Source organism: Liolophura sinensis, chromosome 10, assembly GCF_032854445.1.
Source record: "Liolophura sinensis isolate JHLJ2023 chromosome 10, CUHK_Ljap_v2, whole genome shotgun sequence".
In the NCBI taxonomy this organism is placed as follows: domain Eukaryota; kingdom Metazoa; phylum Mollusca; class Polyplacophora; order Chitonida; family Chitonidae; genus Liolophura; species Liolophura sinensis.
In genome coordinates this window covers 27416752-27436389 of record NC_088304.1, presented here as the reverse complement: position 1 = coordinate 27436389, position 19638 = coordinate 27416752, and the positions used below count along the sequence as shown (strand labels likewise).

Here is a 19638-nt window from a genome sequence, read left to right as displayed (position 1 = left end):
TATGATGTCTGTTGGTGCTGTATTTATGGAGATATGGGACAGGCTGCTATTTAGACTGTTACTCAGACTGCTATTCACAGAAGCGCCCCCAGGTGTCAGAATCGGGAATCGTAAGCATCACGCGATAGCCCACATTAAGTGTTATTAAAGTACCAAGTATGATGTCTGTAGGTGCAGTATTAATGAAGATATAGCCGAATATACAATTTATAGAAATAAGGGCTTGTCCCCGCTGAATAGCTAACTGGTTACTGCGAACCACAGTCTAACTTCACTCACGGTTTTTCTGATAAGAAATTATTCAAAGTTCACACACAAACTGGCCCATAAAGTGGACAAATAAATCAGAATCAAGCAAAATGTGTGACTTTAAAAATGTTTGTCATTTTTAGGTCAAATCTTTACATGAGAATCCACGCTCAGAATAGGTATCAACCACCAAATGTTTTCCTCTGGACAGCTTCCTTTCTATTATCCAGGGCTCCTACAAAAACGTTGTCACAACCCCAGATGGTCCCCGAGGTCAAAAGTTTACGTACAGCCATTCTGCTGTTGGTTCGAGAGCACAGAAGTGGGCAACAGAGAAGGATTTGTGGGTGTACGGATTTTGGTAAGCCGGGTATTTGTATGAACTTCAGATTTTGTGGATTAAAACATAAGCAGATTGATTAAGGCTATATTTGATGTGTTTAGTAGTAAATACGCCGAAAGCCGATCTTCATTACTTGATGGTAACGAATGTTGACGTGTTAGTTTCTGCAAATACTGGTAAATGAACAGACTTGGCTACCACCGATATCTCACCCTAATTTGTCTATATGTGACCTTATTTATAATACATCGCTATCAATCGGTGTTTCAGGTATTGGGATTGGGCGGACGAATCAGCCCATGTTGCTAAAGTGGACCCATCTAACAACATGATCACACTGAGCACAAAACTACGTTATGGCATGAGACCAGGTTTGTGTTCGTGTCACATCGTCTTTGTTTCACGCCACATAAAACATCAGAATGTTCTTTTAATGCCAAATATGAATATATAACACAAACCAATATTCTTTAACTTCCAAACAGCCACCCTTTAGCACATCAGACATGAATAACACGAAGGTAAGATTTTCAGAGCCTCTCAAAGTTACAGTGCAACTGGATCCTAACCATTAATCCTTTGCCCATTGTGATCGGATGGTCCGTGTATGATGCGCCCACTATACACTGACCCTGGCCGGACCATGGTCAAACACGCCGTCATCCTCTACACACCATCAAAATAGTGTCGGCGTTGGGTCGGCGTAGTGTTGGCCAACAGTCCGTCGACAGTTCGTGCATGGTGGCGCCATGGTCGGCGCATCATTTTTTACGACATTCATTCACATGCTGGCGTTTGGTGTACATTGTAGGCCTTGTATTATTCGCGCGACTTTCTCTATAAACTTTTAGAACTTTATTACCGCCTTGAAAGTAAAACGTGCACACAAGAGGCTGATAGTTTGTGAAAGGTAATTATTTGGGCTATTCTAAAGTAACAGCAAGAGTTGGATTCTAATTGCGCAAATAGATTTTCTACCGGCAGCAAAAATTTCCGGCTTTGATTTTTCCTTTCTTTGGTGTATTTTCATAATTTATGAACATATAATTGCCTTCGTCTTATAATAAACCTGGCCGCCGTCTTATAAGTGAAATATTCTTGAGTTCGGCGTAAAACACCAATCAAATAAATAAATAAGAAACATTTTTGTGTGCTTATGAAACTTAATAAACGATAGGACCGACAATTGTGAATATTGAGATACATTTTAGGGACTCTAATTTAAAGGGAAAACATCAACGTGTTGGCATTTATACATGTGAGCGTTTCGAATTTGATAAATTATAGGCCTTGTGTGATGACTCATTACGTATACATTTTCAGTAGAGGTTTTTAAGCCTATATAAACACCCAGGATGCGTAATTTTTGTGTCCTACATGACACTGTGATAAATGTACCGATAAAGCAAAGAACATGATCCCGTTCCCAAATTATGAAACACCGCCACGGTTGTATACAGCCGTCGTGTACAGCGCGGACTTCAGAAAAAGGAATGCGTTGCGCATGCGTACATTTTTAGGCACATAACTTTGTCATAGATCTTGGCTAAGTTGGCTGGATATTTATTTTTATCACTGTATTAGTGAAGTATTTTATACTAAAACAAAAGATCATGTACTCGAGACAAACGTGAATCTCCTGTCCTCAAGAGAATGGTGTACACGAGCTAGAGAACAAGACAGTAAGGGGCCCAAACAGTAAGCTATTAAAACTCGATATTTGTGCGAACTTCGTATGCAAGTAATTCTGCTGCGAGCCATAACGGTGTTCATAACAGGCGTGACGGTTTGCATTAAACTGGTTCGTATTTAGCGTTAAAACATTTGCTGATCATGGATCAACATCCGCTGACGGTCCGGCGAGGGTCGGCTGAGGGTCTGCGTAAGATGGTCGTCACGGTACGCGCATGAAGGTGCATTGTCCGCGTATCGTAGGCTGAGAATGAGCCGACAGTCAGCGTATCCTCCAGTCACAATGGGTTTAAGATAAATAGGATTCGGCTGTACTGTACGTATGTTTTTTTTCCCAAAGTTCCCAATTTATGATTTCTAAATGTGGACTTAGGAACTGTCTAACATGGCGACTCTTAAACACTTCACGTAATTTTAGTTCATCTCTGACTGGTAAATCATATTGTTCAATGTTATGTTGATCTTAGTTGTATATCATCTTATTATACACCTAAGTGTCCAGCGCCTACTATATTATGTAGTAAACACAAGTGTCCAATATTTTGAATACAGAGGACAGTTGTAACTGTGACGTCACACGTACGGACTACTTTTTGTTTGTCAACAAGCAGACGACACAACAAGATGTTCGTCCGTTCTTGTCCAGAAAAATCTGTGTCTCCGGACAGTCCGTTCTACCTCTCACCAATTCCCGAATGTCGCCTTAAACCTGATGCATCTGTGTGGAATTACTCCACTCCAGTGGGAGAACATCGTTTGGGAGGCTGCTGGACTGAAAGGCCGGAAAACTAATCACTCTGTCCGAAAAACATCCGTCCAAGCCCTTGTAAAATTTGGCGTCGCTCCACATACAATTATGCAGATCACCGGACACAAATCCCTTGCTAGCATCCAGGAGCATGATTCTAAATTAAATCACGTAGAGCAGAAGCAAATGTCGAGTTTACTTCAGGGTAATCACGCTTTCAGTCAACCATCTCCCGCGCTACCACTCTCTAGCCGGTCGGTTCAAGTGCACACAAACGAAGTTTTCACGACTCCGATGCCATCATCTTCCGGACAGAATCCCAAGGATAATCAGCTAACTTTGTCAGCAAAACTTCTCTTTCATCCTCATCCTGTAAGAATTACATTAGTCTGTTCGACGGCGCAGTTTTCAATAACTGCACTTTTGATTTTCACTGAAACGTCTGCATTCCTTTTCTTTACACTTCTGTTTGTAAATACTACTTCGGCCACGTGCGCCTGACAAAGTTTTCCGTCAGCGAATGAAAGTGCTCCATTCTGTATTCCGTATTCGTCCGCAACCAGCTATCCACTATTGTTACGCGATACGAAATAATTAGCACGGTTTTTACCTCGTCCTGGGCAAGCTCGTCCCTTTCCTGGGCGCCCGGGACTCGTCCATACAGGACAATACAATCCAATAACCTATAAATATTGCATTTATCTGGTTTAATGCAAAAAGTATTGTGGAAAGAAGACCCAGAAATCACATCTAAGGGTTAATGGCCACAGAAAATTAGTCCGGAACAAGCAGTTGCTTATAGGCAAACCTTTTTCTGCCTCCGACCTTGGCTGGGTCTCCTTCAGCATTCAAATAAGAGACATGATTTATCCCTCTTCAAAGGATACTGTCATGCTGGCTTCCTCTCGGGCCGTACGTGAGAAGGTCTCCCAGCAACCTGCGAATGGTCGTGGGTTTCCTCCAGGCTCTGCCCGGTTTCCTCCCACCATAATGCTGGCCGCTTTCGTATAAGTGAAATATTCTTGAGTAAGACGTAAAGAACCAATCAAATAATAAATAAATCTTTTACATTCTGATAAAAGGCTTTTTCAGTTTTACTGTCATCACAGCTAAAAAAAAATTGTCGATTTCTGTCCTTCTGTTTTCTGAGCACGACGTGAAACGTCAAATATCTAAACACATTTGTTGTTTCAGGACATTTTACACTGGGACCAAATTCTGGATACACCAGCCAAGGCGCATATTTCAACGTGTTCAATGCATTGTCAGAACTAGATCAACAGGTATGCATTGTATTATTTACATACATGTTTGCTTCTATTTTATGGGTTAATTTGATGTACAGTTTGTGCTTTATTTTAAAAGAACTTGTAATTGACAAAAAATAAAAAAATGAACTGCATGTTTTCAGATATTTACCTAGGCTTTTATTCCAAAAAGCAAGTCTTGGTTCGGGTAAACTAATATTAAAAACTATATTAAACTGCCTACTTCGTCGGTGTGCGAAAATGAACTGATGACAAACTTTTCCATGCATTTTATTTATTGGTTGTTTGTAATTTTAAGATACATTTATTCAAGATAAGTGTTATGGTCGTTTGATTGGCTGATCATACACTCATAAGCCCGATGCAAACTGTTAAATATACATCCACTTAGAAATGAGCATATAGACCGCATCTCAAATTCACTTAATACTTATTTCTTGCAACCGGCAACAATTTGTCACAATCACTTTTAAGTTACTGTTTATTTAAGGGAGAGTACTACGTCGATAAGGAGACAGGCATTCTGTACGTTTGGCCTCCCGAGCATAACGGGCAGGTCGAGACGAGCGATATCATCTACGCTTCCTTGATTAACGATCTTTTCCAGTGAGTGGTCACTTTTACTGTGTTTCTCTAAAGTCACACTTTGTATAGTTGATTCCTGTGTATCTGAAACATTTCCCTGGTCGATGCCTATCTAAGTATTTTAAGCTTGTATTTGAATGGTGCTCTTTGTTGTTGACCTACCGGTTTCTCTCAAAATTAGGATGACTGCTTCTTGGCCTTATTAAATTTGTTTATTTATTTGATAGGTGTTTTACGCTGTACTCAAGAATATTTCACTTATACATTGGCGGCCAGCATTATGGTGGAAGAGAACCGGGCAGAGCCCGGTGGAAACCCACGACCATCCGTAGTTTGCTGCCAGACCTTCCCACGCACGGCCGGAGAGGAAGTCAGCATAAGCTGGACTTGTACTCACAGCTTTGTACTTTGGTGAAAGGCTCCTGGGTCAATGCACTACCCTAGTGCGTTAACCAACTGAGCCCCGAGGCCCCGGCGCTATTAAAATAAATTTCTCGCTGAATGAAATTTATCACGTGCCTGGTGGTCTGTCTCCAGATTTCGTCCATTTTACACATAGCCCTCGCCCAAAATGTCAAACATTGTAAAGTAGATGGACCACATCCGAGTTAAGAAAGTATGAACTACTTTGTTTACAGATTTTCAAACGTGTCGTCAGTAACAATGGAAGATCTTATATTGGAGAACTGTCGACATAGGGCGATAGCTGGAGACCATCTGGACAACGTGAATTTGCAAAGGCTAGAGATCAAGAATACGGGTGAACATTTTGTCTAAGTGTCAATTGTCTGTTGTTTATTGCTTTCTTGTCCATATCTTTTTTACATGGTTATGATATTTTGCTAATTGGCGACGAGAATAATTGAATTAGATGAAATAACTTCGAACAGAGGGAAAATAACAATTTTTCCCACACAGCATCTTACACATGCATCTGGACTGATACTCTGGTGGCAGATGCTGAATACATAAATAGCTGAAGTATTGTTCCAAAGTGTAGAGGCTTGGCTTGGACATTGTGCAAATCTGTTCAGTATTATCACTTGTTGAATAATTTCTTATGAAGTGATGCAAGATTTAACGGGACGAACAATGGCCCGGGTTGAATGTATCTCATACAATAAAAGTTCAAAAGAAATCAAGTACACTTTTTTATGTTGGTGAGACTCGAATCTGAACTTTTCTTGTCCAGGTTCTTACGGAATATTTGTGAAGTCCAGTAAACACGTGACCATTCGTCAGTGTGAAATCCACGACACAGACGGAGGGATACATATCGATGGTACAGGATGATGTCAGCGTTATCATCATGATCAGCATCGTGGATTTCATCGTTTGTAATGCCAGTGACTTGACTCTTACGTTAATAAGCTAATGACAATGATATCTCTGAATGTCTAAATCCAACTAAGTCGGTAGACATGAATAATGATATATTACACGGCCCCTAGCACCATGACCTTGTCAGAATTAGGTAAAACACTGTTAATTATTCGTCACTGGTCTAGAATTACTCATGTCTTTTCCCGTGCGTCATCTGTCTCAGGTGGTGAGAGGAAAACACTGACGTCATCGGGCAACCTGGTGGAAAACAACCACATATGGAGTTTCTCTCGGGCTGGTGCTGTGGGTCAGCATGGCATCAGTGTCAATGGGGTAGGGGCAGTTCTGCAGTTCAACCACATCCATGATGGACGGTATACAGGTATATGGTGGCTGGTAAGTCAACAGAGATCACTTACAGGTTAGGTAGGCCTGTTGACTTTCCTGACTATTTATGTAGTAAATTCTCAACTTCAACCCCAAAATACACATGCCTTAACCCTCGCGTGGTGGAAAAAAATATTCCATACCATCACATACAGCTTGGACTTTTCCCTACAATATGTAAAAAAGCAATTTGGACTTTCCCCTACAATATCACATAATGTCACATAAATGACCGAGGGCTTTAGCTACCGCCTATCAGGCGCATAAACCGAGATCAAACACCTTAAAGAAATGGTGATAACCTACGTACGTAATGGCGCTACTGTATGACCACAAGTGTTTTTTCTTACGTATTCTCCAGTTTCTTAGGGACAGTTCTTAGGACATGAAATGACATCAGCAATAATCTTGATTTCTAGGTGGTTAGTTTTCGTCAGACATGTACAGTAATGATGCATGTCATGCGACACGGAATTAAAAACTTAATGCAATCTAAATAAATTTGACCTAAAAGTCGAGGAGAATACAGAACTTAATTAAGTGTTGAAGTTATCTAGAGCATACAGAATCTTGACTACACAGTTATCAAATTCTTAGAAATTCTATCTTATTTCCTTGTAAGACAATGGCATTGGGTAGAAAATACAGAACTTCTTAAAATTCTCCACCTATCGACACAGCCTAAGACAAAAGAATGTTTTGGACTTTTCTGGAAAATTAGTGTCCAGTTAAGTACTTTTGATGTCCATAAAATGTTCAGAGTTCAGTGATATTTTCCAGAAACTTTAACTGTAGTGCCCTAGATGCACACGAGGCTTTTCTTTTTTATTTCATTGGTGTTTTACGCCGTACTCAAGAATATTTCACTTATACGACGGTGGCCAGCATAATGGTGGGAGGAAACCGGGCAGAGCATGGGGGAAACCCACGACCATCCGCAAGTTGCTGGTGGACCTTCCCACGGACGGCCGGAGAGGAAGCCAGCATAAGGTGGACTTGAACTCAACAGCGACCGCCTTGGTGAGAGGCCCCTGGGTCATTACGCTGCGCTAGCGCGCTAACCAACTGACCACGGAGGCCTCTTCTTTGTGATAAGGTATACACGTCAGAAATGGAAGGAAAGAACCTGGTTCAGTAGGGCGGAGAATCGGCCCCAGGGACGTACGATACGAATGTGAAATTTCAAAATACCAGCACAATTCTGTAAATTTCGGAATCAGAAATATAAAACTTGGTCGAACCACTCATGATAATTATAATGCCATAAAAGAGATGGTTGCTTACTATTAACCCTCCAAAAATGCACTCTCGATGAAAAACAACAATTTTTCATTAAAACAAGGCACATACCGTTAAGTTAAACTACTAAGATCAACGTAAACTAGAAATATGTCTTTAATGAAACCTTCATGTGAGTTTTTCTACGTGCTGTAAAACATAAACTTTATAATGTAAGGAGTTTTGTGATATTTTAGCAAGTTTTAAATCTGAACTTCTGCCATGGTCAATCAGGCTTCCTCCATAGTACAGTGGACTAACGAGGGCCCTGCTGAGAAAAGGTTGCATATCAGAGAAGAGTTGGAGTCTTTGTGGCTCTTTTTTTTTTTGGGGGGGGGGGGAGCATAGTTTTGTGTGAGTAAAGATAAAGGCCGTGTGGTATTACGTAACATTTGGCAACTATATCGACATCCTACTTGAATCCTGGCTGAAACCACATGCGGTCCATTTGCTATCAATAACATTAACATGTTATACGCTGAGAAAGTGTAAGGCTGAAAGTTACATTTGTTTTATATTTATGTAATTAATTGGTGCATAACTGTGCGCTCAATAACTTTTAGAAAGTTACATTTATAGTGCAGTGATTTTCATAACTCTACAGTGTTCAATACAAAAACAAAAGAAATTTCAGTGTGACTGGAGCAGACTACCAATTGTTCGATTTTATGACCTGTACATTGCATTAATGTAATATTGCTATATAAAAGGAAAGGGGAAGTAAAAGAGAACTGAAAAATAGCCTTACGAGTGTGCCAGCAGCTGTCAATCAGAGCTATATTCAATTTCGCTTCTTGAGGTGCACAGTTTCTTGCACTAGGGCAATTCCCGGCCTCACCCAACCAAGCCATTTACAATCAGTTATGCGTAATAAGTTTGCCTCCCATGGCAGAAGTAGATGGCAGTATCAATTTGTAGTACACTAACTGCGTGCTTGGCATTACATCAGTAAATTCTGTGATTCGAGCCGGCTACAATTTATCGATTTTATGACCTATACATCGCTTCAGTGCGTTGTGTGAATGTTTATACGCCGTATGATTGACAACAGGAAAAGACGAGTAATCAAAACTGAAAAAAGTAGCCTTACGAGTGTGTCAGTGGCTGCCACTCACAGCCATAGTGAGTTTCGCTAATCGAGGTCCATTTTCCTACATTGTGGGCGGTTCCCCGGCGTACCATACCAGGTCTTTTGCACGCTTGCCCATGTTATTTGTTAGCAATATCGCCACAATATAGCTGAAATATTGCCGATGTGGCTTCAAGCCATAATCATTCATTCGTTCTTCGCTCCACCGTCGTATAAGTGACATATTCCTGAGTACAGCGTAAAATACCTATTAACTAAATGAACAACCAGAGCCTATGAGGCTGGAAAAGGCCATGTTTGTTCTGTATAAAAGGAGACGGAATAGTCTTTCATGATGGGTGATAGACGCCAATAATTTAACCGGTGTTCAACCGGCATGATGTGAACTCAGGGGTTATAACACTTGTCAGGTCTCCTTTCAGAGAAACTGGGAAATACCCAGAATAAAGAAATCAACCTGATGTGATTGTATTAATTCTCTTTAACGGTTGTTGCTCGAAGTAAAGTCAGAGCATTTTGTCACTTTGGTAACCTACAGAGATTTGGTGGTATTTTTGGACAAAAAGTTGTTAGTTGTATCCAAAACAATTAAAATTTGGATGTATTTTAACAGGGTATTAAATAACAGACAATTATAGTATATCAAGAACCTATAATGTTTGTGCGGCAGTTTAATTGCACTAGCTTCGAATGTGTAGCCTCAAGATGACGTTGAACAGTGGTGAGCGGGAGACCTGAATTGGTATAACATTTTTAAACTGCATTCCACCGCATTTATAGCGAGTCCAGCACAGAAAACCATTCCCACGACTCCTTTACAAAGATCTTTTGCCATACTTTCACCAACGTTATAAGCTCCAGAATATATTTCTGGGAAATCATAAAACGATCACACTGTTTTGAAATATAGGCTTAAATTTGTAAATTTGAAAATGTGTGAAATCTAGTGTGGTTTAAACACTGGTTTTCTGCCCTCGTTATTCTCCGTAGGGTAATGATCACATGATAAGGAAAAATCACGTACATCATCTGTGCACGGGAGCCTCGGACTGTGGCGGGATTCACACCGGACGGGACTGGACATGTGTAAGTTATAACAATTGGTGAAAACAACTATTCCATTTAGCGTGAAAGGAACCATAGTTCTGTGCAAGTGTCGGCATAGAAAGCGACAGATCTGAGTTTAATCCACACTTATACCTTAGGCTTGAACGTTCTTAAGTGTAATGCTTCCTTGGCTAGACGTTTAGTGAAACTTCATTTTTTGGCGTCATCGGTATAACGCTTTAGTGAGGCAGCGTAATGTCTGCGCTATGTTACCATTGAAACAGGAATGATGAAAGGTGACATAATGTTAAATGCCATCACCGAGGCCACTTCATAACAAGCAGTCTGCAATTCACGTCTTAGCAGAAACATAACACATACACTATACATTTTGCATCATAGCGATAGTGTGATATTTTAGGAAAAGGAAATGATTGTGAAATGGCAAGAAATGTGCTAAACATTCAGCAGAAAAGGAAAATTAATGAAAGCATTCTTATTATTTCAATGAAATCCATTACGCAACGTGCACTATAATGAACTTTTAGCACCGTGTATGTTTTATTCTCCTTTATGATCTCTTCTACTTTGTCAGAGAGGAAATGTCATTAAAGAGAATCATATCCACCACGTGCTTCGCTACATGCCTGGTGCGCAGGTTCGGGGAATAATGCTGGACGATCAGTACTCCAGCGTAACGATAGAGAATAACGTATTCCACGACGTAAGTCTCGATTTAATCTGGGAGATATCAATATGTGCCATATTTTTTAATGCAAAAAAAGGTAAATGAAAAAATAAAAAATAAAATTGGCAGACCATGCACTGAAAACTATGTAAGCATATTTCTTAATATTGTTGAATACTGTCAAGTATTGGAATTGTTTGTATAAACATGGTTTATTGTCACTTAAAATGTTATGCTGGATCAACCCTTTAACGCTCACGTGGATAACGCCCACGTAGATAACGCCCACGACACAACTTCAATATTTATTTTGTTCAAACAAACATGAAAACCAAACATACAAAAGATGAAGGATATTTTGATCAGAATCTGTTTGATCTAAACTATTATTAAGACTGTACAAGTAATTGTGCTTGAAAAATTATGTGGTCAATTACTTGTGGTGTTTCTGAGAAATCATCTGTAACTTTTTAGTTGTACGTCTAGTTGTTGAAAACCCTTGATCACTTTCATAATACGCCATACATTTAGTGTTCTCTGTAAATCAAACCATCCTATGGGTCAAAATGTGGTGTTTCTTTCAGAATGAGTTGCATATGAACATCGGCGGAGGCAGGGACAACATTGTCCGCCACAATGTGTTCTACAATGCTACGCACGCAGCTGTAGGAGTGGATGCTCGTGGTATTTCGGGAAAGTTCTCTCAGATCTTGTTTCAGAGACTAAAGGTTGGTAGGCAGGTTAGCTTTAATGTAATTTTAATGTAGTGGTGCAAAATGTAAATCGACAGAAGCAGGTAGTTATGGTCATGTAAGCCCTCATGCAACATTGCGTATATGTCATCTTCAACTCTATAATATATGTGACTCGGTGCATCATACCTTGTGATATCCCAGGAGCAGCCACACTACTGACAGCCGCTGTAGAAGTGAAATAATCTTGAGAACTGTAAACACCCTTCAAATAAATAAATACTTACAGTTTTTTGACACATCACTGATTACTATACCTGACAGAAGGGTTTTGAAAGTTTGAAAAATAGATTGATTTTATATGAAATTCCTCTTACAATGGCATAAAGTTTCAAAGTTATTAAATTATAAAACATTATATAAAACATTTTCATCAACTTCTGCTTTCATTAGGCAATACCGTACACAAATGGCCTCTGGACTAGCCGTTATCCAAAGCTAGCCCGCATTGACAGCGAAGAACCCAACTTACCCAAAGGTAAATAATATTGAATCTTTTAACTGACTTTCAATGCGGTTTGTATTTTTACACAGCATTATTCTCTGTCGCGATTCAAATCAGGATAACAGTTCTGTTTCAGCGTGACATCACTGTTTCATGAGCGTAGCATCTGTTCCACAAAAGCTAAACACACAAATTGATCACCCCACAAAATCAAATGCAAATGCAATTCTTGTGATAGAAAATATATCATCCAGATGGGGTCGATCGAAGACACACGAAGATTTACGTGTCGTAAGCAAAGAGTCTTTCGGATTGAGATTCCAAAATTCCGAAAGGGCCAGCAGCTTTTCAACCTGAGAAAATAAAACGCTGCCTCAGTGTATCTGCTGATGACATGTGTACTGTTTTCTCTAGGCAACGAAATTTACCAGAACGTCTTCTATGGAGGATCATCGTCTAGATTTGTGCCTTTAGGTGGTTATGACCCAGCTGACTGGTTTAACGTACATGACAACTACCTGGTAAGCTGAGTATCATGTGTATGTTAGTAATGGCAGTACTGTTTCTTCACATGTCTATGGCTCTAATGCCCGTGGGGAGGGAAATAAGCTATTAGCACAAAAGACCGTGTTACATCGGGAAAATGAGACAGCTTTTGTCGTTTGCAAATTTTGTTGAAGTTATTCGGAATAAGCACGGTAAGTCAGCTAGTCAATAAAAATATGTAGATTAGACATTTACGTCTTCCGTGTTTGAAACATGCAGCCTGTTGGAGTATGAGATCGCTGGACTTTATCGTCACTTTGTAGTTTGCAAAACCAACAGACTTTAACCAGCGACGATCTGGAGATTACCGAGTGATATGCCAGGTTGCTCAGTGGGTGACCAGAAAAGGATTTTCACAACCACCAACTCTAAACGAAATCGGTCCACATCTATCTGTTGGCCCAGCCTTTAAACATAGTAAGTATTACAAGACATACTCTTATACCTTTATACTGATAATGAAAATGGTTTATATATTCTCCCACATGAAAAGCATACATGGCAAATGGTGGTGATGAATCCATTTGTTACTCGATGTCCTTGCTGAATGGTCTTCTGACATTCTAACATTATAACATTCTAAAATTAACCTATATATAGATTAGTTTTTGACACCATGATTTAGGTTTTGAGAACAGAACAGCAGTTGGATTGTCCTGTGTTGTTGTCCTTTAAAGCGACATTCAACATTATTCCAGTTTACAGAGGTCAAGGTCGTCACTTCTACCCTGCTACCTGTGGCAAATATACATATTATATGTAGATGACCTTTAGAACAACATGGAGTCTGTTAAGCAATTAACATACAGGCTCGTACGTTTACCTCACCAAATGATACACTGTTACAATGTGCTGTTTATTTGTGCGCTTAAGAAAGGGTTACATCCTTTTTTCAATTTTGTTGTGCGTGATTTATAGCCTATAAAGGTCAAATATTATGCGAGAAATGTGCTATTCCACATAGTTTAAAGATATTATTTTAGTTATTACAATATGTCAGCATGTATATTCCTAAATGTTGGGGTTTTAACGTCGTACTTAACAATTTTTCAGTCATATGACGACGAAGGAATCATTAGAGTGCATGTGATGTGCCTCCTTGTTGCAAGACGGATTTCCTTCACTCTTTTAACTAGTGCTGTTTCACTGATACGCCTTACCGAAGGCAAGTACTTTGCCCCGCCCGAGCCATTATACTGATAACGGGTCAACAAGTCGTTGGACCATGCCAGGCAAAGTGAGGAAGTTACAGCTTCCTCTTTTAAGGTCTTAGGCTTGACTTAAGCCAGTATTGACCATGGATCTATCGCTGCCAAAGCGGGCACTCTACCAACTGTGCTACCGGGGCCGGTACGCAACAATGAGACATGGCTCCATACATACACGTAGAAATGCAGGGTTGGAATACGTGGGTCAATTACAGCGTCACAATATGCCACTGACTATTTTAAAATTCATGAAGGAAGGAGAATTGCAGTATGAAATATGCAGTATTTATCCACATTTTCTTAAATTTTGGTGGGTAGACATAGACTGTTAAAACTTTGATGACACAACGGAATATGTCTTGGTTAATCAACGTTCCAGGTGCATTATCCACGAAGACGAATATGCCATTAAGAACGAACTGTGTGACTACGACTGAAGCTCCCTCAACTAAAATCCTGCAGCCACAGGTTGTGAACGATGGAAGCCAGCCCAATACACTTACTGATAAAACTGGTAATCACTCTCACGTATGCATCTTAAACTGATATTTATCTATTAGATTTTTCTATATAAAAAATCCTGTTGTTGAAGTGATTGCCTGCTGGAGTGATTTTTTACATTTATTCACTTTTTGTGGTGGTATCCTGAGTAGAGGACAGCAGAATACTTCTAGTAAACCACTTTTTACTGACGTATCTTTCCACATGTGCAAGTACAAGTATATGCACACCTAACTAGCGAAAACGGCCACACGAGAATAGTCGACCAGGCAGTGCCACACCAGACTCTAACCGCGTGAAACCGGGTGGGGGTAGGGATGGGGTGTACAGGGGTGATGGGTAATCAGTTTACTGTCCAAGGTCGGAACTGAATCTCACCTCTGAATAAACATTGCTTCAGCTGTAAGGAGAGAATGTGGCATATAAAGTATGACATAGGTGTCGTCCATGCAGTACCGCCAAGATTACACAAAAAGTTATGATGTCTAGTTAATGAATTGGATCTTACTGGAATCCCCACGACCTGTGTACTGTGTGTTGAAATCGCTAAAGGTCCTTCTATATCATGGTACCTGTCCAAAATGTTAGATTATTAGTTTTGATCACATTTACTCCTGACAAAAGTTTAACAAAAGGTTCCTTAGTGTTGACGAACGATGGAGAAATTTGATGAACCTAGCCAAGTAGGAGTCACTTGTGCTTCTGGAAGCTTCTGGGGGTGATCAGTAAATTAATGTCAAGAAAGCTGCCTAGACTGTTCTTGCCTTTAACGACAAAAGAGTTCAAACTGGAAGTTATGCTATTTGGTCAAACCATAAGCGGCTACAAAGCAATTTTCAGAACAACAGATTTTTTAAAACAATGTTCAACACATCAATTACAGAGACTTTACATGTACATGTATATAACAAACATTTCTTGTCGTGAGTTCGAAATAATTTCGTGCTGATTCAGCTATAGCGTAACATCTATGCACGTTTTCCTTACGTAGTGCAATCAGCTAGATATTATTCATTCTTGGCAGGCTGCTGGCTGATCATCGACGGATGTCCACAGGAGCCAGAGCTCGCTGGAAAACGCCGGGACACCGAGGGGGAGCAGCATCATGGAGCATTGACTGACGAGGACGCCTGTCTAGCCCGTGCTGCTGTACAGTGGAGAGCTTGTGGTCAATCGTATTCTCATACCGTCAAAGCGGTGTTCGGTCCGACAGGTACAGTGCTATTCAAAAGTGACTGTTTTCTTGTACCAAAGCGCCATACTGAGACATGTGGGTATGTAGGATGGCTTCAGTGCTCATGCATAGAATTACTTCATTGCTCACGTACAAAGTTGCTTTAGCGGTATGGTTAAATGATTGGCAATTCTTTTAGTACCTCTTTCCACGTGATACATTTTATTTATTGATTTTTTTGATTGGTGTTTTACGCCGTACTTAAGAATATTTTACTTAGACGACGGCGGCCAGCATTATGGTGGGAGGAAACCAGGCCTGGGGGGGGGGGGGGGTGGGGAACCCATGGCAACCCGCAGGTTGCTGGGAGAGCTTCTCCACGTGATAGATATTCTGGTCCAAGCGGAACTGACCATTGTTTGTTGTAAATGCATGAGTACAACGTTTGTACCTGAAACGTTACAACAAAGGCAAGGATGGACAATAGACTGCACAGCTTACCACTGAATTTCTTTGGGCGGGATAGTTTAGATAGTACTGTGACACACGGCCTACAAATAAATTTCTGTTCATTTCCAAAAGTATTACTCTTGCTGCTGTAATAAATATGTAAGTATTTATAGTCAGATATTCTTACATAGTTAAAGAGAAAAACGTGGTCATTGTTTTGTTGTGAATGCATGAGTACAATATATGGGATGTGGTAGTTGAATATAAACTGAAGGCCAAAAGAAACTTTACAAAGAGTTGAAGTCAATTTATTTTGCCAAAGCAAAAAACAGGATGACTAAAGTTTAATACATTTAAAAGACCAATGACTTTAGATATTGAAAGTCTTGAGTCAGAACGGACAAAGCAGCCCTCAAATCATTATACAAGTGAAAAAACAGAGCAGGACTAGAAAATAGCCATTCCATCTTGGTTAAGAATGGGCAGAGTATACAAAAAGTTGATTATTTTTCAAATCAGTCAATATCAAATCCAATCAATAACGTTACGTGGATGAAATCCTACGCCTTGCCATTCCTTCAGTAGCAGCCACGTGTGTCCTGTACCAGCATGACAACGCCAGACACCATACAGCTCGAGTTGTGCAGAACTTTCTAAACGCCAACGACGTCAACGTCTTGTCGTGGCCTGCAGGTTCCCCAGATATGTCCCCCCACAGTGTATGCAAATCATTTCCGACTCAGTCGTCAGTCGTCTGATGAAATCACGTGGGATTCGTTGCCATTCATCTTGGAGAGCGAACGCCAGTTCTTGTCAGTTGGCTGCAAGGTGTGGCCCTTGTGTTACTCGACGACCTATGATATCCCAAAGGCGTCCTGTGGGGGACATATCTGGGGAACCTGCAGGCTGTAGTGTCATTTCCTCTCCACAAATCCCGGCCCACACAATCACGCTGCAGCCACCAAGCGTTACCACCTCCTGGACGCATGATACAGCTGTTCGTGTGCCTTTTCGACGGTAAACTCGGTGTCTGCCATCGGCTCGGAACAGACAGAAGCGGCTTTCATCCATGAAAACAACACGTTGCCAATCACGTTGCTGTCAACGGCGTACTATTCGAGCCCATCGCAAAACCTGGCGACTATGTACGGCTGTCAACAACTGCCCTCTGAATGGTCGATAGGCCCTAATTCCGTGAGCCATAAGTCTGCTGGACACGATCTGCCGACTGACCCGGTGACCTAAGACGTCATTGTCAGGAAGCGGTTCCTCAAGTGTAAGGTGCGCAGGTACCCGCCTTTTCTGGACGTAGTTACCAGTTAACCTGTTCTTGGCCTGCCCGATGCCTGCCTTGTCTGTCCGTAACGCTGCATCAAGTTTGACACAGTACACGAGAGCATCCGAAGATCCTTGCAATGTGGGCATAGGTGGCTCCCATGGATACCATACCCAGGGCCCTCCCGAGTTGTTCTGGAGTCAATCCAGGCATTGATTTGGTGGTTTTTAGTGAGAGTGCAAGTCCAGCACACTGAGTGTAACTTTTTTATGTACATATTACATGTGCAGTTGCGGCCATCCATGGGTCACGTGATTTTTCAACTTTCTTTTTTATCTCAGAACAAATTCGCGTGAGCGTATATGACGCTTGTCGCACATGGGAATATACTTTTTACAATGTTTTCCCACAATAAGTTGGTATTAATTTGCTGAAAAGGCTGTTGAAATTTAACTCACAGAGTCGTAAAGTTTCCTTTGGCCGTCAGTTTATATACAAACAAGCTTGTCTGTTAATAATAAAATATTCTTGATTTTAAATTTATAAAAGATTACACAGTTTATTCGCCGTTTTGTTCATAAACAAGTTAAATGATCGGTGAAAGCGAGGAAATGTTCTAAAACAATCTGGAATATATAGTTATCTGAGAGGCCTCAACTCGAGACTATACAATTATATCCGTCACATCATATTCATGGTACATTTTCACACGTCATTGATCATATATAATGACCCTCTGCTCTTTCCAAACAGTGACCAAACCTTCCTATCATAAATGCCATTTGTTCTTTGTGCGCAGGCGCGTGGACGGTGGCGGGTCAGGGTTGTTTCATGGGCAGTTACGGCTGCCCCTCACATGGCCAAACCAATGAGGGAAGCCTGGTCAGGGATGGATATGCTGAGGCTCACGGTGGACTGACCAGTGAAGCGGCTTGTCTAGGTCGGGCGGCTGGACAGTGGGTGTACTGTGGGTCATCACTGGACAATCCAATAGTCAGCATCTTCAGACCTACAGGTTGGTACTGGACAGCGAGTCTCGTTCTGGAAACAGCGGAAGATGGAAGAAAGATCTGTTAAAATAAAATTTCGGAAACTGAGAATTACATCGTTTGCGTTTTCTACAGTATCATTTTTCTGTATTTTTTAAATTTATCTGAATGAATTTTTTTTCAGCACTACTAATATCCAATGTTATATCCTGTTGGTCATGTATTCATGGTGATAAATACAACAACAAAAAATAAACAACCAAGAACTGGAAAACTGGTTTTGTTTTTGGTCCAGGAGCCAGAAGGTTTGCTGGCTACGGTTGTTGGATAAAGGTGCCCCATTGCCCTAAAGACCCGACTGTACCCCACATGTTCTTTGATGCCTGGGGTGACACCAACAGAAACACAGGTAATATTCTCAAATCGTCCGTGTTGACAACGTTAATGAGTGATTGTGACAGTAATCTCATCATCGTTTGTCGCAGATGAGGTTTACATTTACCCTAAATATATATCCATTTAAAGGTATGGCTTTGAATGATACTATTACATACTTTAAAACAAACCATTAGGCCCTATATTATTTTATCAAAAAGTGTTGTTTTTTATTTCATATTGTGGCGTACAATATAATTAAGTTTCAACCTTTACAAATTCATATTTGTCCTGAATGCAGAATTGTAAGGTTTTGACCAATAAACCTATCTTGTGATAGATATAAAATTCTGCTCGCGATTTTCTCGGTACTATAGCGCATACTATTGTCATTGTGTGGGCACTAGATTTGCGTGCTGTGTGTGTGTTAGATCTGTGGTGGAACACGTAGAGAACGTTACAGTTGGATCGTCACGGTACACAGGCACAGCAGAAATAGGTCATCGTCATCGTCATCGTCGCATAATTCTTATGTTAGAGGTAATGGAATGCCAGATTGTGACAGTGATCCCATTATCATCTATATGTTCCGTCGAAGATCAGGCTCACATTTACCCTAAATATATATCCATTTAAACTTACGGCTTGATTTATTTACTTACTTGATTGGTGTTTTATTGTGGTGTGTGTGTCTGTTAGATTGTGATAGAATACGTAGAGAATGTTATCGTTCTTGTTGCATAATTGTTATGTTGGCGGCAATGCAATGTCAAAGGTATGCTACACCTGTGCCAGTTTTTAGCTAGTGGTGCACCGCTAACAAATGTTAGCCGCCTTGTTAAAGTTCCACGTCTATATGTTCCGTTTTTCTTCAGGAATCAGCAAAGAAAACTGCTTCAGCCGCGCTCAGGACTACTGGGACCAGTGTGGGTCAAACAGTTCTTATCCCGTCACAGCGCAGTTCCGACCTGGAGGAAAATCAAAAACTGTACCATGATAAAAGACCGGAAAGCTGTATTTGTTAATGGGTTGATGTAATAATAAATATCCACGAACTATTTACTTGTTTTCATGCTCGATATATCCAAAAAAAAATTTCATATTTATTTATTTATTTCTTTGATTGGTGTTTTATTTTTTTTTTTTTTTTTTTTTTTGATTGGTGTTTTACGCCGTACTCAAGAATATTTCACTTATACGACGGCGGCCAGCATTATGGTGGGT

General features: G+C 40.5%; 2 protein-coding genes across 2 annotated transcripts in view; both read left to right on the top strand.

Moving 5' to 3' along the window:
- Positions 1 to 19638, top strand: part of LOC135477062 (uncharacterized) — a 55247-nt gene that overhangs the window by 7928 nt on the left and 27681 nt on the right. Inside the window, exons 6-8 of the mRNA XM_064757214.1 lie at positions 480 to 610; positions 863 to 963; positions 4227 to 4315. Of these exons, the coding sequence (XP_064613284.1) occupies positions 480 to 610; positions 863 to 963; positions 4227 to 4315 (321 nt within the window). The remainder of the gene's footprint in view (positions 1 to 479; positions 611 to 862; positions 964 to 4226; positions 4316 to 19638) is intronic.
- Positions 5530 to 18127, top strand: LOC135476325 (uncharacterized). The gene is made up of 12 exons (XM_064756319.1): positions 5530 to 5645; positions 6078 to 6167; positions 6432 to 6604; positions 9954 to 10049; positions 10606 to 10734; positions 11283 to 11426; positions 11844 to 11928; positions 12310 to 12416; positions 12705 to 12858; positions 14029 to 14163; positions 15175 to 15363; positions 17850 to 18127. The coding sequence occupies exons 1-12, from the start codon at positions 5549 to 5551 to the stop codon at positions 18125 to 18127; spliced, it is 1677 nt and encodes a 558-aa protein (XP_064612389.1). The 5' UTR covers positions 5530 to 5548.